Genomic DNA, 24,488 nt, shown 5'->3' on the forward strand with positions numbered 1-24,488 from the left:
ACTGGAGCATGTTGGCTTCAGAAGGAATAAAAAATGATTATCCTATCTTTGAATATAAGGGAACTTGATAATTCCCGAAGACAGAATATCCTTAAGAAACTTATCAAGGATATAGTGCCCAATATCTTGCGCCTTCAATAAACTAAGATGAGCTCAAAAGCTTTTTGGAGAGCTTGTAATTACATCCTGCTCCTTTGCCTTTTTTTTTTGCTGTGGACACTGATGATGCTGTTTGTCATCTTACCTCTATGTAGAAGTCAAAAGACTTGATGGTTTTCTCCTTTCTGATAACAATATTTTTCATGATATTTTGAAAGAACGCAGAATTTATTAACTTGATTGGATATTTTCCAATATTTATGCTCCCAATAACTGTGTCAAATGTCATAGCATCTGGGATGATCTTCTCCCATGTTGCAAACATTATTTTTCTATTGACAGATGGTTGCACGTGGGAAACATCAATTCTCCCCAATACTCCTTTGAGAATACGGGAGGCTCTGCTAAATAATCTGATAGTATATTGGACTAGGATAATTTCCCCCTTAGAGGGGGCCTTGTGGAAATTGATTTGGAAGCTTTGTTGCCCCAATACTCCTTTGAGAATATGGGAGGCTCTGCTAAATAATCTGATAGTATATTGGACTAGGATAATTTCCCCCTTAGAGGGGGCCTTGTGGAAATTGATTTGGAAGCTTTGTTGTTCAATGGTTGAACAAAAAGCCGGGGTTAATCTCATCCAAATCAAATTTAGACAAATTCTTGATTTCTGCTGATTGGGATAACATTGATATTAAAAGCAATGTCTACTGCAATGAAATCTCCTTTGCTTTATAGATTTGAATTGATGTGGATACACCATCCGATTTGGATTTGCTTATTGAAAAATGGTGGAAGGTAGATATTGTTGGCTCTGCTATGTTTAAAGTTGTCCATAGGTCAATGTTTATTAATAAAAAATCTAAAGAACTGGAATGAGAATTCCTATGTGATATCTTTACTAAATCTAAAGACGGGAATGAGAATTCCTATGTGATATCTTTATCCAGAAGAAGGGAGCTAAAGATCAATTGAAGCTGATTCAAGAACATTGTTGGGATTTCAAATAGCTCCTCTTTAAGAGGAGACAATCTTTAGCGTTCTTTATAATCTCATTGAGAAAGAGTATATTTTCTGGAAACAGATAATGATGACTCAATGACTTAAAGAAGGGGAGCAAAATGCTAAGTTCTTCCACTATAAGACATTCACAAAAAAGAATAAGATTTCAGGAGCAAAATGCTAAGTTCTTCCACTATAAGACATTCACAAAAAAGAATAAGATTTCAGAATAAGATTTCAGAATTGATTTTGGATAAGGCTCCACAGAAGAGGAACAAATTCAAGAACCTATGCTTTGTGGATGAGAACGACATGACCTCCAACCATGTGCTCTAGGTTATTTTTGACTCCATATCTCCTCAATATCTCCTAGGTATGGAGAGAGATTGTAGATGATGAAGTCAAAGGTGTGGTCTTTTCTTTGACCCTTACAAAGTTCTAGGGCATAGTGGATTCCTTTTGCCTTTTCCCAGATTTGTCAGGACATTGTTGGCTTTGATATTATCCAAGCAGTAAGAGAACTCTTTTACCTTGGAAGAGTTCCGAAGGATAAGATAGATAATAAGATAAGATAAGATTATTAATGTCCAACGGAAAACCACAAGGGTTTAATGGACTAAGCATAGAAACAAAAGAGCTAACCAAAACAGGAGTACCAAACGGTGTTTGAGAAGAAACAAAACAAGATAAGTTTCCATAGAAACCAAGGAAAGGACTAAGGATCCTTCCTTGGTACAAAGAAATCAGTCACAAAATAGTATAACCGTGGGCTATTGAGAATCTTAGATCGTTGTTGAGAACCGCTAGGAACCATTGGAGGAGTGTCATTGCTTGGAAAGACTGACGCAGTGTTTGACTGATCTGGAGTGAGTGATACTTGATGGCCTTTTCACACCCCGTAGTGGAGACAAGGAGGAGAAGAAGGCGGTGATGAGCTGGTCTGAGATATGGCCCTGAGGTATGAGTGACTTTAGGATATGCTCACAGAGTTGGGTGGTCTCCTAAAGGTAAAGTGCAAGGCACCACTGGTCAGTATATCTAAAGAACTCTGAAAGAGAAAAGCAATCTCAGAATAGGCAGTAGAATCTCCCTCTGGTCTCATAGTAGATAGGACATCGAAATATAGAGTCTCAGTCTCAACCTTTACCAACCTTTACCAAAGTACATAGTGGACAGATCCAGTCCTCTCTATCCATATGATCGGCCTGTGCACAAAGATGGTGAGACCCAACTCTGAAGGAGCCCAAAGAGAATCACAGTGCCTCCAATGCTGGTACAAATAAGCAGGGCAGACAATAATACCATTCTGAATCTTGAGAAAATGCTCAGCATAAAAGGCCATCTTTAGACGTAATCCATGAGGAGGATTACGCAAGTTAGTGATAATGCAGTGTCTATATTCAACTCCTGTCGGAGGGAAGGAGGTGAGCAAGAGTATCCAACAAGAACTATTAAGGAGGAAGACGATCATTCTCAATCCCGATCGAGCTCAAAAGCTAGGTAGCTTGGGCATACCAAATAGCGAGATCCAGTGCCAGATCTCATAACCATAACAGAAGAACAATACACAAGATGGGAGTATCTATCTCGGTCGACAACTGAATTAGTAAAGCCTCAAAGCCATTGAAGAAACCAAATCAAATAAAAAATAGCCGCAAGTTTGAAAGGATTTGCACCAAACTCAGCCAAGACAATGCTGTGAGAGGTGAGTCTGTGACATCTAGTGAAACGTCGAAGAAGCAACATCTGAACACGCTTTATAGAGGTCCAATCTGAAGCAAGAAGATTTCCCCAAACCACTGAGCCATGAAGAACGATTGGTCGAACCAAGGAATCCAAGAGGGACAACTTGGATGAAATATCTTGAGAATGGTGTTTGAAGCACTGTCTTTCAAGCATGGCCAAGGAACCCATACCCTTACTAACTTTGGACTAAATAGCAGGTCTCAAGCTGAAGCGGGGTCTCGAGAACTTCAGCCTGAGATACATGTAAGAAGTAATCTCAACCTCCTGCCCCTGAAAGAAGAAATGAAGATGAGAGTTCTTTAAGCAGTTAAAGATCATAATCCGAGTCTTAGTTAGATTGACCGCAAGCTGACACTAATCACAAAAAGAAGCCAAACCATCAAGTAGTCTCTGTAAACTATCAGGAGAAGAGGCCAAGAGAACAGTATCATCTGCAAAAAGGACAATAGAGATTAGAACTTGATGCAAATAACACCCGTCACCAGGTCGCAAGGAGTTCAGAAGAAAATCCTCAAGCTCGTTGATATATAACCCGAAGAGGGTGGGAGAAAGGGGGCAACCCTGCTTCACCCCAATGGTGCTCTTGATCGGAACAGAAAAGCCCTCTGGAGTCCTGAATCTACCAATCACCTTCTTGTATAGTCTCATAATAGTAGTCAACAACATATTTGAGATCCCAATCTCGCTAAGTCTTTAAAATAAGGTCATCCTAGGGAAAAGGGTATGCCAGAAGATTTGGGGGTTCTGAATAAGTGTGGAGCAAAGGGATTTGCACTAAGAAGAGGCAAAAGAATGCTTCTTGTGGCGAAAGAAACAAAGGTAAGAGAAACGTAGGTGGGTGAAAGCAGGAGAATGAGTCTCAAAAGTAGAGCAAACAGAGTGATGGAAAACTTTACAATCAACATCAAACCATTGGTGCACAGGACAAGTATTCCAACGCTCAGACTTGAGAGAGGGAGGAGAGCGGTGAGGGATAAAAAGGAGAATGGACTCCCAAATGGCAGAAGCAAGTGAATCAAACATGGCGGAGGCCGCAAACGAGTCATTGAAACTAGCTAGTGTTAGAAGTTTCCTAAGATGGTAGGAAAAGAGCTCGCCATCTCCCTCAGTAGCAGAAACGAGTAGGGGTGCAGGCAAAGTCAGACAGGATGCGGGGGGTTGAGGAGAAGGCGAGAAATAGGGTAAAACACGGATAACAATGCTAAGAAGAGCATGGTTGGCAAAGGAGAGACGAGAAATGGTGAAATTGTGAATGGAGGGTGTGAATGGAGGGAATGAAGTAAGAGGAGGTGATGACATAGTCCACAACACTCACACCACCACAATGGGGCCAGCAAGTAAAGAGGTCAGACCCAGGGAAGGAGGATATACCGTTCAGAATGAACAAATCAGAAGACTCGCAGAACTGGAGGAGGTGGTGACTGCAACCAGAGAGCAGTCCAAGGGCATCATCCAAGGTATGCTGAAGTCCCAGACTGGTCGGATCTATCTCAGGAGTGCAGATCAAATCCGAGCTACGGTCATCTATAGGAGTATGGAGATTCTTGGTTCGTGTGTTGAAGTCTCCAATAATAATGTTGTCACCCAAAGCTGCAAATTGTGAGATGCTCTCTTGGAGGTCACAAAATGGATCCCCATTCTCGGCCTCATGAATGGCATATGGAGAAGAGGTCGGTGGAAAATGAAAAACAAGAAAGATGTCCCTTTGATGATGATTCCGATGATCAATACAAACCCACATGAATCTGGCAAAGGAGTTGGAGTAGACCACTGATGTGTAGCTGAAAATATCATCCTTTTTCAAACATGCAACACCCCCAGAACCATGGACCCCACTAGAAGTACAGAGCAACTCTCTACAAACTGACAACCAATGATACCCAATATACCTAGGAAGAGGGTGCATGGGAGTCTCATGGGTCTTCGTGATGGTCAAAATATTGGCAGACCCCACTGCATTGTGAAAGAGACCAGGTAATGACCATAAGGAGCCATTACCATTCCAACAGTTGACAAGAAGAGATGGGGGCTTCCTCTTATCAGACTGCTGTCGAAACCGTCATGCGGTTTTGGAGGGGTGTCTCGCTTCCCATCCACTAGGAGGAGATCACGAACAACTGCTCTAAGATTCCTAAAAACTGCCCATTTTCTTGCCCTCCTAGCATCTGCCACAATACCTCAAGCATGTTTCAGCTCAGTAATTTGTGCCTTTGTGAGATGAACAAATACCTTGTTCTTGTTCTCGAACGTACCATTCAAATTAGTGTCCAAGTCTTTGACATTCAAAATAAATCCTGAAGATTTTGGATATATGTTTCTGAACCCCCACATTCTCCATCTTGATAAATAGAAGCTCTCATGATTGTTTCAATGCTCTCCACTCTCCCCTATCTATTCATCATCTTAGTTGAGGTCTTGGCCAGAAATGTAGATGAGTGCATTAACAAGGAAAAGTTGAAATATTTCAGGTCTGTTTCTCTCCTCACCCCAAGCGATTGCCAACAATTTGTTGACTATATGATTCTATTGGGGGAAGCCATAATGGCTGAAGCTATTGAATTGAAAAAAAATCTTAATGCCTTTTTTCTAGTGTTAGTTTAGAAAATTTATTTTGAAAAGAGTGGCATTTTCTTTTTCAATGCCTAACAAGGCTCCAAATCAAATTGTAGCTTGCCTAAGTGCAATATTCAGCAACTCCCTGTTTCTTATTTGGGATGCACCTCAACCAAGGAAAAATTCACAACCCTGCCTAGATTTATTTAATTGAAAAGATCCAAAGAAAACTTGCAGCCTGGAAAGGTGCCCTCTTAAGCCATGCTGGCCAACTTCAACTACTAAATGTCCCCTCACAAAGCACTCTAGTTTATCTATTCTATTTTTGCAAAAGTTAACACATCTTGAAATATGGCTAAGAAGATTGAACAATTTCAAAGATGTTTCCTTTGCTTTGGCAATGAAAAAAGTTTATCTTTTCCCTTGTTGCATGGGATACTATTTGTTCCCTTGAAGAAAATGGTTGTCCGGGTGTAAGGGAATTCTATGAACAAGGGAAGGGATAGAGGGTTTCTTGTTTTACAATCTCAACACTTACTGCTGGGGTCTATTATCTGGAACAACATTGTCCCTTTTGCTCTTCTATCCCTTTTCTACCCTTGGGTAATTAATTACGGTGGCAAGCTTTTCTCCATGTTGGGTGGGGCTCATGGAAAGGACAAAACAAGAAAATATTTAGAAATCAATCCAACCCTTTGGAGTTGTTGGAAAACTTATTTTTTCACAATAAACTTAAAACATCCTCACGGTGGTTGATCTTTGGGAACCTAAGATCAAACCCACAGATCTCGAAGGCAAGATAATTGAAAGATGGTCTGATAAATTAGGTAAATTTGACTTTTTAAAGCTGGTTTCTCAATAAATTACTACTTGGAAATTGGCTAAAGTTGACCTTTTCAATGGTTCTATTTGTGTGGTGGTGGTCTAATAAGGGATGATAGGGGTTAGGTAATTGGTGCCTATGTTTCGAACTTGGGGTTTCAACCTTGCAACATTGCTGAAGCAGCTCGTGCCCTCCAAGTAAGCAAAAGTACAAGAAAATCAATTTTAGAAGCAAGCATAGTCTATGTGTGCAACATTTGTTTTCAGTATCTTAGGAGTTGATAACTACTTTCACGATTTGGATGTTGTTTATATCATTTTAAGGTTAAGGGTAATTATCATGCAGTCATGAAAGGGTTTTCGAATAGAGGAAAAAATTCAATCATATGCTGAATGGTTTCAACAAGGAAGAGCTCCTTGAGGTTTGGAAGAGGGTGGCAGAGGTTCTTATGTGCTAGATTACATTGGAAGAGAGGTACAAAAGGTTTCATTTTATGTCTTTCCCATGCTTAATTATCTGCTTTGTGATTTGAGGATGAATTTTTCTTTTCGGATTTTCTCTTGGAAGAATTTGTGCATAAAATGCTATTGGATGCAAAGGAGTCACCCCTATATCGTCTTTATGGCTTCCATTTGGCCCAAACCCATTGGTTGTTTTATAACCCTTCGCTTGATTCTAAGGAGGGTCCCATTGCCTAAAAGCCCAAATTTGTCAAACCCTCCTTTGCTAATCCTCGTTCCTTGTGGGCTGGTTTGTTGCCTACATTTGTTGTGGATTGTTCACCTTACTTTGTTTGTTTTATTAAGTAGGTATCATCTAGTAATCCTTATTTGGAGCCCCTTAACTCCGCCTTTGATGATGATAATTCCCTTCCTATGTCTCTTTAGTCGGACTTAGTTTTCTCTAATTTCATAGCTAGACACAAGGCGAGGGAGAAATGTTAACCACTTTTTTGAGGCCCCCACCCCCCCTTTTTAACTACCTATATTTGAGGTGCCCTTTAATTATGCCACCCCTTGGGTGCCTTCAACTTGTTTAAGAGTAAAGCCCTTTTCTACTAAGCCCACTTGTCCATGGTTCACAAGAGACACTCACTATTAGCTTCATGGAAGGGAACCTGAAAGTGAAGTTCAACACCCTTTTAAGGCTATTAATATTCAAATTGATATTCTTAAATGTTGGTTGGCTCAATAGCATGTAGCCAAAATGAAAATCCAACATTTGGAGTTTGTCACTTGTTTTAAAGTCTCCAATTGGCAAGAAAATGTAGCTGAGGATGATATGTAGGATTCTGTGAATTAACTAGCTTATGAATTTGATAAATGGGAACACTTGGAGAAAGAGGTGGATTCTATTGAATATTTAGGAGCATCAAGAGCAATGTGAAGGAAATCATTGCCATCAACAAAGAAATTGTGATACTTTAACCTCCTGTTTCTGTGGTTGTTTATATGTTCTCTGAGGCCTTCTATTATCTGAACTTTTATGTTTGTATTTCTGTGATACCTTGTTAAAGGTTTTGGGTCCTTTAAAACCTGTTTTTACGTAATCAAAACAAAGAAATTGTGAAGAACATAACCGCCATTTTGTATGTGCTCTAGTTTGAGTTGGAAAAGAGAACAACTAAGCATTAGGTAGACTAAATCAATATTCCTCAACCTATCCTCACAAATAACATAGGCAAAAGGATAGGATGCTAAGGACAAGTCTGTTCCCTTGATTACTTCCCCACTTGAGAATGATGGTGTGTAGAGTTGCAAGTCTATGGAGGCAAAAAATGGAGTTTTTGAATTGTGAGTGATAGGCCATTGATGGCCTATCATTTAATTCATTCTATTGAGACTTTATTGTCTCAATCGGTTTTTGTTGGTCTCTGTTCGTTCTGTTTTCTTTTGATTTTGTGTTGTAGATCTAAGATTTTGGTATCACTTCTTGTGAGATTTGTTTTGTTTGCCTTCACTACTATTTAATGAGCACGAACCTTTTTATGTATTTATTTCAATTGAAACATTGAAATGCAAATTTGATATCCTTATAAGGGTTAATATATAAAAGTTTTTGAGCTAATACATCAAACTTAAAATAAAAAAAGAGCGGGGAGAAGAGATTGCATAAGGGTGTAAAATATGATTGGAATGCTGATTGTGATAAAAGTTTCACAAAAACCAAGCAATATCTTGCTAATCCACTAGTGCTCATGCCTCCTATTTTTGGGAAGCCTTTTATCTTATACATCTCTGTGATGGATTCGACTCTGGGTGTTTTGCTGGCTCAAGAAGATCACAAAAATAAAGAACAAGCTATCTACTACCTCAGTCGCACTTTGATCTCATATAAGATGAACAACACATTAAGAAAGCTTGCTTAGTAGTTGTGTTTGCCTCCCAAAAGTTGCGACACTATATGCTTGCTCATACTACACGCCTGATTGCAAAGATTGATCCATTGGAGTATTTACTTAGCAAGGCTTCTCTCATAGAAAGGTTAGCTAAATGGGTCATGATCTTGAGTCAGTTTGACATTGAGTATGTTGAATGGAAAGCTATCAAAGGGTAGGTAATTGTGGATCAACTAGCCGAAACACCAATGCAAAGTCTTCTTCCACTAGATATTGAATTCCTTGATGAGTTTATCTTAGTGGTGGAATCTTCTTCATAACCCCACAACGATATTCTCTACCAAAGGCATACAAGATTCTATTTCCTTGTACAAATAATATTGCTGAATATGAAGCCTTGATTAATGGGATGAAAATTGTTGTTGAATGGAGGGTAGATCAGCTCAATATCTTTGGTAACTCACAGTTGGTAATCAACCATGTTAATGATATTTATTAGACCAAAGATGAGAAGTTGATACCTTACAAACGAATGGTGGATGACTTGAAAAGATACTTTGCACATATCACTTTCCAACAAGTTCCTCGGGTAGATAACAAGGGAGCCGATGCCATGGCTACGTTCACTTCAATGCTACAAATGCCTGAAAACGATTTTCGACACAAGTACTTGGTGTAGACGTTATTGTACCCTGCCTATGATTCACCATAATCCTAAATGATCTATTCTATCATAGGACATGACTCATCTCGCTACTCTCATATTTACTCTTACCTTCGTGACCAAATAATTCCTGATAATCTTACCCGGAATTAAAAACGTCACCTAATCCACAGTGCTTCACGGTATGTCATCATTGCAGATGACTTGATTAGGAGAGGTCTCGATGGTGCACTCCTTAGGTGTCTAGAACTTGATGAGTCAAAACACACATTAATAGATGTACACGAAGGCATTGTGTGCATCTCACTCAGATGGCTTGACACTAGCTCGTAAACTTATTAGAGCTGGTTACTATTGGCCAGATATGGAGAAAGAGGCTATCAAATATGCCAAGTCCTGCAAACAATGCCAACTCCATGTTCCAACCAGAGAGCTCATTCCTTTCATCACACTTTGGCTGTTTCAACTTTCAACAATGGGCCTTTGATCTAGTGGGTCAGATTCATCCTTCAAATGGACACAAGTTCATTATTGCAGCTACAAACTATTTCACAAAATGGGTAGAAGTGGTTCCACTTGTTGAGGTTAACGGAAAAACTGTAGCTCTGTTCATTCTCAACTACGTCAGATGCAAGTATCGTATACCATCCTCCATCATTACTGACAATGGAGGACAGTTTAAAAACAAAGATCTTAAGGAATTGTGCTCAAAATTTAAAATCAAGCAACACTGGTCTTCCATCTATTATCCTCAGGGTAATGGACAAGTGGAAGCATCCAACAAGGCTTTGCTCAAGATCTTACATCGCATAGTCAATAAATCTGGAAGGGGCTGGCACCTTCAGATCAATCTGACTTTATGGGCTTATAGAACAAGTATTCAAACTCCTATAGGAACGACGCCCTATGCCTTGTTATATGGAGTAGACTCTATGTTGCCAATTGAGGTCGAGATTCCTACTTTGCGAATCTCTTTGAAGGGACTCATCACTTATGATTACTAACAAATATCTCAGTTACATGAATTAGAACGGCTAGATGAATGTCGACAAGTGGCATTTAATCATCTACAAGCTTATCAGAAGCGATTGTCCAGAAGCTACATCAAGAAAGTCAAACCTCGCAATTTCAAGTGGGTGATCTTGTCCTAAGGGAAAACCCTAAGAATGAACAACAAAGGATACAAAAAGGGAAGTTCGAACCTAACTGACTGGGACCATACATAGTCACTGCAGTGTTTTGGTCCGGTGCCTTTTAACTTTTTACAATTGAAGGAGAATCACTCAAGGAGCCAATCAATACCCTTCACCTAAAATGATTCTATAGTTGACTTTCTCTTGAAGCTCTTTGTACATTTCTCAAAGTCCTTAAAAAGTCATGAAAAAATCATTATCCCGGTGAGACCTTAGTCATAGCCACCTTGGTAATAACAAAAATATCTATTTTTGTTGCTATTTCTGCTTTAAGTGCTTTGTGTTTTGCGTCTTTCTTGCTTTAGTTTTCCGTCCTATTCAATGCACATGGTATACTCTGAAAATCCCAAAAACATCCATATACTTTGAAAATACCAAAAACATTTGCAAAATCTAAAAATCTGAACAGTCATGATGTTTTGAATTAACATCATGTGACGATAGAATATACGATACACTGTTTAGAAAACAAAAACAAATAGTGCCTTATTCATATTGAGCATTGGTTACAAAACATGCCGCATAAAGCAAAAGAAAGCGTAAAAGAGCCTGTGTTCACAACAAGCTCTGTACAAAACGAATCTTATGTGAGTATTGGGTATAGTTAGGAAAGGTTCCCCAATTCTTTGCTTAAGGTTGCATAGGTCTCATATGTTGACTGGATGCTGTATATTATGCGAGTATTGCTAAATGAACATTTCGCAATCTCATCGAAAGTCTTGATTCCCATAGGTAACCTTGAAAACCATTCCATGGCTTGACCACCTAAACTCCGTGGGAATAAATGCATAAGATACGTTTGATTGTGCATGAGCTCTATTGATAAAGTGCCAAACTCCCTCAAGTGATCTTGGGGGTCAGATGTCCCTAAGTATTTGTCATATTTCGGCAATTTGACTCCTCTAGGAAAAGGAGGCATTTACAAATCCTTTTCAAAAGGAAATGGGCAAATAATATCTAATGCAAATTGTTTAGCCGGTTTATCCTTATGTCACAACATTTGGGCCAATTGCTTATGCATGACTTGGAGTTGTTTCTGTAATTTGGAGGTTTTAGTTTCTTCCTCTCGAGTGACAATTGTTTCAATTTCGAAATGTTGAGGCAGTTCGCTCCTTGAGCGAGTTTTAGAAAGTATTTCTCTTTCTCTTCATGGAGCAAGATTTCCATCATTTTCTGAAAGTTTTTATCTTGATGACATTTTTCTATTGTCTCTAGGAGTATTTCTTCCGTATTGATCATTCGTTTATGTGTAAGGACATTTTATCCTTTCGATTCTTTGAGATTCATCTATCTATTCCTGTACTGTTTTCCCCTATTTCTAGATCTTAATCCGCCATTCTAGGAATGTAGAAGTTTTCAATATGTTTAGGTTGTATAGGTGTGTTGCTAATGTCAGAATCTTCTCAGAATAATGGATTCCTAATCTGTTGCAAGTTTATGGAAAATGTTCGTCGAACATTAGGTGAACTATTGGATGAGGATCCTTCTTTGTACTTGGACTGTGTGTATACATACATAAACTGACCCAGGGCAGTAGGTCAGTTTATGTATGTATATCTGATTTGTTCATCAACATGCTCTTTCTATTAGCTTTAGATAGTTTCTTGCAACTATAATAACATAAAATTGGTCAATCTCCTAAATGCGAAATTAGGGGGGGGGCGCAGGTTCAAAACAAATTAAGTGATCCAACAAATCAAACAAGTCAATTAATTTGAACTCATTCAAAAATGACACATGAATATCAGTTTCAGAATAAAAGAAAATGAGCCATTATCCTTGAAATCAATTTTATATTGATAAGGGACACCCTATCCATGAATATTCTATTCATTATGGAGTCCAAGGATATTATTTCTTTAACCATAGTGGGATCTCCACTTTGGATTGTTTATTGTAGTGGGATCTCCACTTTGGATTGTTTATTTTAGTGGGATCTCCACTACGAATTAAATATTCACGCTCAACCTCACCATGGATATTGCCAAAATCTATAAATACAAGGCTCTCTTGGGAAGGAAAAAGAGGGTCAGAGAAGAAGTATTGAAATGTTGTTGAATTGCTAAATCATTCACATTAAAATTTACATGGCTCTCCATCTAGATTACTTGCATTCATTCTAGCTTACTTTGCTTGTCTTGTTCTTAGATCTATACGCATATCATCTAGATTAATGCATGTTTCATCTCCATTCAAATCCTTCATACTAGCTCGGTCTATGGTTATTGGATTCTCGATTTTGAGAGCATACGGTTGCCCCGTTTGGTTAGAAGGCAACAGATTGCCTTATGTCTACTTATCGGATGAATAACCTCATGTTCGTTCCGGTGTGCTATTCACGAATAATGATCATGTTGAAGTGTGTGTGGATCTAGAGGCCCATATCTAACACTCACAACAACAACTTGGTAATATTATTCAAATCAAAATTGGTCTGTGTAATGCCCTTGGTTTATGACAGCAGTGAACAACAATTTACTTCATTTCAGTTGAAAGTCAGGGATTGTTTTTATTTATTTATAATTTTTTGCAGATTTGATTACAATTCTGTTGATATATTTGTAAAATCCAGCCCATAGTTATGTTTGTTGCCTATGTTCGGATTGATGTCAATTTGTAATGCATACAATCTGAAACCATATCAGCTAATATAATTATTTTATTTATAATTTTATTGGCCATTATGGATTTATGAATATCAGGTTTCTTTTTATATTTATCATTTCAATGTTTGAACATACATACACACATGCATATATGGATGTACCTGAACCCGAACCCAACCCTGCAAGGGGGGAAAACATTGTCGTATCCATGTACATGAGCCCTGTATCTGTACCCTAACCAAAACCTGAATTGGAAACTTAGTTTAATATGTATATTATATTTTTTGTTGTGTTAACATCATTGTTTTTACATGATCGTAGGATTTTGAGACCCAATTTGCATCACACAATTGTTTTGAGATGATTTCTGAAGGTGAAAGAGGCATTGGGTGCCATAGTTATTAGCAACCAACAAATTATACAGAAGCTATCAAATTCAAAGAGGGTCCAAAAGGTGAAGTCATTGATCTTGGATGACAATTGGTGGGTTCTTGTGGAATACAGTTTGGATTTTACTTACCCTATCATGAATATGATCAGGTTTTCTGATATAGATCAGACATGCTTGGGGAAGGTCGATGATGGCATGGAATTTAGGATTAAAAAAATGAAGGTATAATAGTACAAAAAGAATGAGCTTGAAGAAACATTTTTCTGAAGTGTGGAAAAAATCATTCATCATCCTTCAAACAAGGTGAACAAACCATTGCACCTCCTTGCATATGCATCATCTCTTAAATACTATAGCTCACAGATGCTTTGCCAAGGAGAACTCCATTGTATGGAAAATGAAATTGCTAGCAGGTACAAATGGGCACTCAAAAGACTCGACTCATATGTGAAAGTGGTGGAGAATGTGAGGAAATATCATGATTAGATCATAATAATTATGCCCTTAAAGACCAATATAAAGTAGACACTCACACAAGGTTGTATTCACATGGGCAAAATTATTTGCTCCTCTAAACTCTTGCAATCAAGAATTTATCATGGGAAAGATTTGGTTTTTTAAACAGTTGTATTGGGGACTTTAGTATCTATCATTTTTTAATTTAGTTTGTATTTTTTATGTTGAAGTTTCTCAAATTCTAACGAGTTGCAATGGGACATAACCCCTAAGTGTACTGAATTGGATGCATCTATTCAAGAGCTTGCAAGAGTCATTATAGATGATGAGGATGATGAAACACTTACACATGATCCACTCAGTGATGACAAGGCACTTACACATGATGCACTTAGTGAGAGTAGAACTTGTAGTTCAAATGCACTTTAAGAAAATGATAATTTTGATCATAATCCTTTTGATGATTGATAACGATTGACGGCATTTATTATCTTTGATTGTCAATTTTGTAATTGTAATGATTTTCATTTGAATTGTGACCATAGACATATTTGATATATATTATATAACATATGACATAATACTGAAAATTTGAACTTTCAATTGGCATAGTAATATCTAATATTTATCACTATCATACTAGCAAAGGTATTTAGTTTTAGAATTCTGTATATATATATATTTTGTGTATATGTATATCCATACCATATTTATGTGGCTCAGACTCTGCTCGAACTTGAGAATAATTACTTGAGTTGGGACTGGGCTAAAAAAAGTGCATAGACTTGGCAAAGTGAAAAGCCAATCGTCCTTCAAAATACCAAAATAGAGACATTGAGATCAGTGCAAAATAGCAAAAAAAATGATATGCTTTTAGGTTGAATGGCCTTGTAAAGGGCTGTTTTAGGGTTTCGGGAAGTAAAGAAGACTAGGCCATAGATGTGGCTAGGCACGCTCTGGATGCACATAGTTTAAGTGTGCATCCGGACACGGTTCACATCTTCAAGATGTGAATCCTGTAACGTAGGTTTCAAATCCTCTACCCCATATAGCTTACTATTGTGAGCATTGCATTTCATAGTTCATGTATTTTGCATGTATCATAAGCTAACAATCAACAATTCAGTTACCATAGTGTCATATATTTCAAAATTTTTAAGGTTGGTTATTACATAAAGCTTCTATCAACAGCAAAATGAAGCTCACTGAGCCCAACTATAAACTGCCTCCAAAGAGAGCACAAAATAAACCTTCAAAAAAACCAAGAGAGTCAACCTAAAAGATGATATTTCAGCCAAAGTGAATAATGAATAATGAGATGACATCTTTCACTAGGAGTTGCATTGAACATTATTACATACTAACTACTACTAACTAATAATGTAAAATGCTCTCCCAAGTATTCTTTCTATTCTTTCCATGTATTTGTGTCCTTTTAATCTTTGTATTCTTTCAATCCCCCAGAAGAAAATATCATAAAAGATTTAAAATGCTGGAGAATTTAATATCCTAGCACAAGCTCTTCAATTTTCATTTGTTCAACACACTTGTGCCTAAATCCACCACTACATTGACTAGTAAGAAATCCTTAAAATCCATTTACCCTTGGAATTTTTATCCCAGGGTTTCAAGTTGAACACAATATCTAAATTTCACCATAAAAAAATGGATTTGTCAAAGATGTCAAATTTTCCTTTGCAATCCACTTTAATTACCTTTTCTTGAACTATCAAGAAATTCATTTTATTTCTAAAGCGACCTTTCTAAATTTGGTATGTGGAAAAGTCACTTGCTATTCAAACGTTCACTTCTGTGAAAATAATTAAATAAACCGAAGGTGCTTGCAAAATAATAATGTAAGACAATTTAATTAATAAAATATTCTCTTACCAACACCCACCTATGACATGCTCGTAATGCCAGAAAAATCCTGTTATATTGCCTCCAACAACCTTTCATAAGCATTTTGGAAGCAAATAACAAGAGCCAGCCTTGTATAATGCCATACAATTGTTTATATAACTTTTACCATCCCTCTTGGATGGATTTCTTCTTGCATAACACTTGGAAGAGAAGAGACATTAAATCAAGCATTGCTCTGCCCAAGAAAGACAAGCTGAGCATAGCTGCCCCAACAGATCGGTGTTTTTATATACTCTAGCAATTTCAAAAAAATACCCCTTGCTAAAATTGGTGCCCTTGTGTCAACACCAAAATAATCTATTTTTTAAACAACCCCTTGAATCTCTGACTTCCCTGATATGCTTTAGGTCAACCTATGGTAATCTCTAGTATTGAGGTATGACCTGTTGGCTCTATAACTGTCAGTAGCAAGAATTTTTAATTTTTGAAGTTCTTGACTACTTCTTGGCTGAAATTGAGTACATCTGATCTTTCAATCATGCATGAACATCCAATATATAGACCTTACTGAATTGCACTTGAATAAACATTTGAGAAGAACTAGACTTGATCTTGTTTGAAGTTTGTGACAGCTTCTTGGCTGAATTTGAGTACATCTGATCTTTCAATCATGCATGAAGATCCAATATATAGACCTTACTGAATTGGATTTGATTAAACATTTGAGAAGAACTAGACTTGATCTTGTCAGACACTTTGGGTTTGTGTATTCTGTCTGTGGTGGCTTCCCTTCAAATCAAGTGGTAAAGCAACATACAAGGATGCATTAGAACTGTTTTGAAGGAAGTCACTAATAACTTTTATGTCAACACCCTAGCCTTAGTAATGGTAGGTTTATGATTCGATGGTTTCTCCAGAACAAATAGCTCCTTTTCTTCCTTTCTAATCTTCCATGCAAAATGAGGATTTCAAATATAGACAGGGCCGACTTGACTGGTGACTCGGCAAAATGGAAGAACCCTTGAAATTTAGATATTTTCCAAGATTTAAAACTCATTTCATGCACCAAATATTGAATAAAGCTTAAAGACATAATGACATCATCAAATATAAGCTAATTTGGTCACATACATAATCACACATCGATCACATAAGTACAAGCATAAATTGTAGCTGAAAGTAATAACAAACTTGGATATATAATTTTTTTAAATATTGTCAAATGTATATAAAATTCATGGAATATGAAATCAAATGTTCTGAAAATATGTGACTGAAAACAAAAACAAGTCTACGGCTTGACCAACACTAGCTATCTTTGATCATGCTATATCCTCCTCTGCCATTACGACAACCTCAACCTCTCTATCTGATTAGTCAACCCACCCTAGGGCCTCACAGTTAAGACACAATCAGTAGACTCACTGACCCACTTAGATTTTGGATCAATCTTCTCTAGTGTGATCAGGCTGAAGCCATTGCCCAAAATCTGTTTTCTTCTGAGATATTTTGGATCAATCTCCCCTAGTGTGATCAGGCTGGAGTCATTGTCCAAAATCTGTTTTCTTCTAAGACAAAGGTTATTAATGAACAAAGATTAGATAATTCAACCTCTCAATAAGATAAGATAATTCAACCTCTCAATGGATACTCTATTGTGCCTTTTCAAGTGAATGTGCTCGAACATGCTCCAGTTGCTTTCACAACCCAAGGTGTTGCATGGTTGGCTCAACACGTGGATGACAATTATCTGAAGGTTTGGGGCTGTAGGCCTAAACATTTGCCACCATCTATTTGAAATAAGAAAAAGAAAAGAAAAGTCTCATTTCCCAACATTAGGGCTAGATTATAAAATCAAATTATGCGCTTAAATATATTTCAGGATTATACCTTGCTTTAATTTGTGTGAGTGGTTTTGCACATTTGGCTTCCAAAAATAGCAGCCCTTATTGATTATTAAATGCCTCCATCTTATGTAGTGTAGCTGTGGTATCAGTAGACATCCACTATACCACTGAATATAGCCCAGTAAGAACCTCATCCTCATCTGCTTTCTAATCGTTATGGATGTTTCCAGATTGAGTTAATAAGCAGCTGCATGGATGGGCCTGTGAAGCTGTTTATGCCATCTCTAATCAATTATCTTCTAAATGGGACCATACTTATGTTCAACTTCTCCATTATATAGGTCTAAGGGCCTTCTTGCCCTATCCATGCCCTTGTATATGTAGTCCATAGAGGGCTTCTACCCATCAACTATTTGTAGAACTTCAAGGGGCTCAGTGACCTGCAAATATTGTTAAATTAAACATAAATAATTAAGTTACATGTGTGCATTATAATTAGCAAAATTTGCAAGTAAAACGAAAAATGCTTATAAAATTATAAAAAGAAAATGTAAATACTAAACTGTAATAAATTTACTTGCACGTTCTCAGTACAAGTGGTTGAAAAACCTTGCTCATAAAAAACGCAATTTGCCACATATAATCCTGGAGTGGTCGTAGCATAATCCACTCCTCACCAACAAACATGCTCCTTAAAGGTGCCTTTGCTTGCATCATGGAATTTAATGCGATAAAATTTGAGGTGAATCTTGTGATACTAGGACGAACCAACTCCCTCTGCCCCATGTATTGCCTCATTATGTTAAGAACCAGGACCAACTTGCTTGCATCATGGAATTTAATGTGATAAAATTTGAGGTGAATCTTGTGATACTAGGACGAACCAACTCCCTCTGCCCCATGTATTGCCTCATTATGTTAAGGACCAGGACCAACATAGGACGAAGGACCTATGACCTCTTACTTCTCTTCCTATCTCTCACTTTCTTCTCTTCTTGAGGTGAATCTTATGATACTAGGATGAGCCAACTTCCTCCGCCCTACTGCGTCATTATGAGGACCAATGCATAGGACAAAGGACTTGTGGCCTCTTATTTTTCTTCCTATCTCTCTCTTTTCCTCTTGATTTCTCATAGCAATGAAATAAGACATATATAAGTAAAAAACAAGTAAAAAAAGTTTTGTTTTTTCCTTTTTTCTCTTTTCCAAGTTGGGCTGCTGCCAGCCGAGTCAGCTGGCTCATACAAGCCAGGTGTCTGACTCAGCCGAGTTCTAGCCAGAATATTCCTGACTTGACAGGCATGCCTTGTCAGAATATTCCCGACTTGCTGACTTGACACGCGATTGCTGTGGGAACTCTAATTTAAAACATCATTTGGATTGTAGTCTTAGGCTAAAAGCATTTGGCCATCATTCTTTCTGATGTAAAAGATAATATTTGATTCATAAGCTGTGTTCTTGTTATTACCTAGTCTCTTACAGCATGGTATTTTCCTTCTGCCACATTATCTTTTATATCTTACTTTAATATAAAGCCCAGCAGCGGATATGAGCTGATGGCTACTCTCTATGAAATTGCTGTCAACTTTGGTACAAACAAAATTGATCTTGTCTATAAACCTGTAATAGTGATTGCAATCCAGTTCTAGAGGCTAAAAAATATGGCAGTTTAATCTTTTTTGGGTAGGAATTGTATATGCGTCTTACTTGACACTGTGATACTGCGACAACAGAAAGTGAGTTTTGTGTCCCCGTCATATGAATTTCATTTATGAAGAGTTCAGAAAACATTTTATGTATGCCAGGAGCATTTAAGGCTAGGTTGTGGCTTAGTAGTTTAGTCACAATGCGAAATTTAATGCGCAGCTAAAACATTTGGATTTCAAACTGTTTTCTTTAACTTGCATTGTCGTATATTTGTTTTGTTTGTAGTGAATATTTTTTTTTTCCTAACTGGGTTCAAAAATGGCTCCTGGGGAAAAGAACCAGAAAAGAAAAACTCCCTCCGGTCATTGCCTAATACAAAAAGGATGGTCATTGCCTAATGCAAAAAGGATGCAGTAGAAGAAATGCTGCATCATGTTTGTAGTGAATATTGATGCTGTATGCCAGCAGCTTTTAATCTTCCTAGTTAAAGGTTACCAACTTACCACCAATGGGCGTATGCATGCACGTTATTACCATCCAATATCCAATAAGTTATTGGTGTTCTGATCTTTTTTCTTGTTTGCTTACAATTTCAGATATTTATTGTAAGCATTTTAATGCTCTTTGACATAGGACAGCTTTGAAATCGGTGCAGCTATGATATTCTTATTTAACATGAAATTCTGCTAGGGATAAATCTGTTTGACATGCTAAAATGTGATTTATATTAGCTTTGTCGTTCATTGCTCTATGTTGCTAACCCAGTGATGGTTTGTAAATGCAGATGAAGAAGATCGAGCAATCGTAGCTGCCCATGCAATCCATGGAAATAAATGGGCATCCATTGCAAGGATGCTACAAGGAAGAACTGACAATGCAATCAAGAATCACTGGAATTCCACTCTAAGACGCAAATACCTTGGAATCGACAAGTGGAAGAAGGAATTGTCTTCAAGTGGGTCTGAAAAGGCAAAAGAAGAATACAGTGATGTGGAAAAGAATAAGCTAATTGGAGACGACAACAGTGCAGATGGGGTTGTTAATTCTCCAATGGAAGACAGAGGTGAAGTTGGAAGTCCCGAATTAACTTATCCAACAAGGGTACTTGAGAAAATGCCAGATAAGGTAGATGACACGAATATGAAAGGGCTTAATATAGTTAATAATGACCAATCACAGGCTGCCGAACATAAGTCCGAAGCAAAAATAAATGATAAACTCATTCGTCCAACTCCCAGACTGAGTGCATTTACCCGCTATAGCTCAGTTGCAAATCAAACCAAGATTGCTGGAAAATCCATGGCGTCCAATGTTTTTGTGTCTGAACAAACTACAAGGGTCCCACCATTTATGCACCCCTCAACACATGATAAAACTTATTACTCTTGTTTGACATCTTGCAGTCCACCTATATTTCCAAATCAATTATATGCTGGTAGCTTTTCAGGAGTACCTAGTCGCTGTGGTCGAGGTTGCTGTGGAACTCAAACTCAAACACAAGGCTCTTTGTTGGGCCCGGAATATGTTGAATTTTCAGACAATTCTTTTGCATCCTGTAGCAACTTTTTGAATTCTTCCAGCCTGAACAGAATGGCTGGAGTAGTTGGTACATCATCAGAAAACTCCACGGAGAAGAGCATTTCTGTTGCTTTACATACAACACTTGCTCAGATGATGACACCAATGCTCAGGTCTCAGAAAGAGTTGTCTCAACAGAACGGCATTGGAAATAACATACACTTTAATGCCAGTAAAGTTGGTGATAGTTTAGTGAGCATGATGCGAGAACTAGTATCAACTGAGATCTCAAGGCATACGTTGGCAGCAGTTCAACTTCATCATTTAGGGGAACAAGCAAAGAGACCAAATAGTTGAGGCTTAAGACAAATGCTGTATACTTAAAAAGGGAAAAATCACAACTTCTGGTACGCGTGCAATATATAGAGACCAGCTGAGCTAGAGTCTGTGAACACAATAGGTTCCTGTACGGACTAGGCCATGACATTGTGATCACTATCAAGGAAAGTCTCAAATTGCTGAATAATACTGTTTAAAATTGTGAAGGAATTCAAGTCAGGTGTTGACATATCTAAACTAAAACATTTGTGACGACAATAGACATTAGAGTCATGTTTAATGTTAGAATTCCAGTACCGTAGAGTTAGCCAGGTTATGCTAATGTTCAGGTCATCCTGTATTCAATTGTAACATTCAACGATTCTCCAGCCTTAAAGGCAAAAATAAAATTTTCATCCAGTCTTAGCTCAAAACTGTGCTGAAGCTTGAAATTAAATCAGGAGACATTACTTGCTGTCCCTGTCGATGTTCTCAATTGCTGATTTGAATGTCTAATATTTCTCTTAAATCTCGATGGCACGTCTGCTGTGTAACATTAGCCCAAGAGATTTTTTCCAAAAAATGGATATAAAGTTGGTCTCTCATTTTAATCATAATTACCGAGAGAAATGAATCATCAATCCAGCAATACATTCACAATGGAAGTTCCTCAATCAGACCGAAAAAGACAGCATTTTAGTCCCCACATGTTTTTTTTTAACTTGAGCAATTCCGACTCTTGAATGAAAACTTTCCAAACTTCTTTAAGTGAAGTGGCGAATGAAGATTTTTGAATTTGCTGATAATAGAGAATCTATAATTGGATCACTTTATAATTCTCACCATCAATTTTCAGAAAGAACCTTATAACAATTTTGTGTTCGTAAGCCCCCTCGATCTCTTGGCTTTGGAAATAGTAATATATGAATTTGATTGGATTTTCATGGAATATTGTTATTTGTTCATGTAATGCTTTAAATCATGCATGAAAAAACGGATTAGCCATATAAACGAGCTTACAAGTTAGCTCCTTGTCAAATCATGTCCTCTCTTTAACTCTGTTTATCAGTTGTGCTGGTTACATTTTTTCTCCGTCTTGCATGAGTGAATCATGTTAAATTTTTGACAATCTACAATATTTTTTAAATTTGGTTTGGCATTCCTTTCTTTTTGACCAGTGGAAGTCATTGAAGCAAGTGGCAACAATCTCGATTGTGTGACAACCACAAAAACCAAATGGAAAACATCATCGTAACCTCATGAAACGGGAGTCTTATAATTTACATCTATTAGAAAATCAAAAGCCATAATAAAGACAAATGAAATAGTATACTGTAGGCGCACTAAGTATTACACAAAATATAGAACTAAAATCCCAAAACCCTTCATCATTTTCAACCCGGAAGAGAACAATATCAGGTTTATTATCTTCTGGGTTCAGCTGCATATTACATAGAGATTTAGTAATTTTAGGAATTATTGGGTATTTCTTTGAAGCTCGATTCTATCCTTTTAAAGAAATCTACCTCTCTCCGAAGAAAAGATCTACCTCCTTGCTTTCAAAGTATTTACTATAAAGACAACGAAAAGTCATAACAAAAATGGGAATGGTTTCAAAGTATTTTCTATGAAGACAATGAAAGTGACGGTTTAGCAAAGGACATTTGAAGCTTTGCCCATTATAATAAGTGAGGAAGAATCACGAAGACAGAATGCGGCAGCCCTAATTCCATTCTAGTAAGTGTGCAATGAGTGTGAGGAAGAGGCCCTGTTTCCAGTAGCTTGTCCCAGTTATTCCCAAAAGTTGTAGATGATCAAAATCATATTTTGCTATTTCATTCACTCACAAAATAAATCCATCTTGATGGAAATTTATGCAGGCAATATCTTCAATTTTAATAATCTCATGTTTTTTATGGATTTTGTTTTGGAAGATTCATAATTATAACGAGGCTGAGGCTGGTATGGAAGATACATGATTAAAATGAGGCTGGTTATTTTCTAACTAATGGAAAAAACATGGAAATAGAGTAGATAAAGGATTGAGATATCTGGAATGAAAAGAGATTAAGAAGATATGAAAACTAGTTATTCACAATCAAATAGGAATTTGAATTGAATTTGAATTGAAGTTATAAATAGTGAAGCTATAAAAAGATTCATATCATGCATACAACTAGTTATTCACAATCAAATAGTAATAAAAAGATTCATATCATGCATACAACTAGTTATTCACAATCAAATAGTAATAGTAATTGAAGCTATAAAAAGATTCATATCATGCATGATTGAAAAGAGATTAAAAAGATGCAACTAGTTATTCACAATCAAATAGGAAAGCTTCATATCATGCATAACCTAGACGAGAGCAAAAAAAGAGATTAAAAAGATGCAACTAGTTATTCATAATCAAATAGAGATTAAAAAGGTGCAACTAGTTATTCACAATCCAATAGGAATCAAGCTATAAAAAGATTCATATCATGCATAACCTAGATGAGAGCAAGAAAAGAGATTAAAAAGATGCAACTAGTTATTCACAATCAAATAGGAATTGAAACTATAAAAAGATTCATATCATGCATAACCTAGACGAGAGCAAGAAAGGCTAGACGAGAGCAAGAAAGGCTCTAATATTTGGCTCTAAAACATCTAAAGCAAATAAAGACTAATATTTGGCTTTAAAACATCTAAAGCAACAGATGAGAGTAGGAAAGGCAATAATATTTGGTGCTAAAACAATGGACTTGCTAATACATATAGTTGGCTCTAAAACATCTAAAGCAATGAACAAAAGTAAGAAAGGCTCTAATATCTGGCTCTAAAACAATGGCCTTGCGAAAACATCTAAAGCAATGGATGGGAGCAAGAAAGCTCTAATATTTAGCTCTAAAACAATGGACTTGCTAATATAAAACAATGGACTTGCTAAAACATCTAAAACAATGGGCAGAGCAAGAAAGGTTTTAATATTTGGTTCTAAAACAATGGACTTGCTAATATTTGACTCTAAAACAATGGACCTAAAACAATGGACTTGAGAGCACGAAAGGCTATAAAGGATAGAGAGGAAAAAAGGCTATAAATGATATAGAGGGAAAAAAAGGGAGAAGAGTAGAGAATGGTAATAACACCTAGGAATCATTCTTTTATTAAAAAAATTGGAAGATTTTATACAAAAATGTTTTCTTGGACAGAATTTCAGATTATTGAAGAAATAGCAAGCCGAGTTCTTCAAGAAATAGTAGACTGAGTTCTCCAAGAAGATTTGTGTAAGTAACAAAAATGAACATTAGTGACATTTAAAATTTATTGAAGATATAACAAACCAAGTTCAAGAAATAGCATATCAAGTTCTCCAAGAAATAGCAGACCAAGTTCTCTAAGAAGATCATAGTGTGTAACAAAAATGAACATTAGT

At 37.0% G+C, this 24,488-nt stretch overlaps 1 protein-coding gene across 1 annotated transcript in view; it reads left to right on the forward strand.

Annotated features, from left to right (window-relative positions):
* The window catches only part of LOC149538671 (transcription factor MYB25-like), a 65,766-nt gene extending 44,268 nt beyond the window's left edge, over nucleotides 1-21,498 (forward strand). Inside the window, exon 2 of the mRNA XM_089799999.1 lies at nucleotides 20,013-21,498. Within this exon, the coding sequence (XP_089656125.1) occupies nucleotides 20,013-21,103 (1,091 nt within the window). The 3' untranslated portion in view covers nucleotides 21,104-21,498. The remainder of the gene's footprint in view (nucleotides 1-20,012) is intronic.
* Nucleotides 21,499-24,488: the final 2,990 nt, after the last annotated feature.

This window comes from Cupressus sempervirens, chromosome 9 (assembly GCF_028749045.1).
Source record: "Cupressus sempervirens isolate cs-2001-9-10 chromosome 9, ASM2874904v1, whole genome shotgun sequence".
NCBI classification, from domain to species: Eukaryota; Viridiplantae; Streptophyta; class Pinopsida; order Cupressales; family Cupressaceae; genus Cupressus; species Cupressus sempervirens.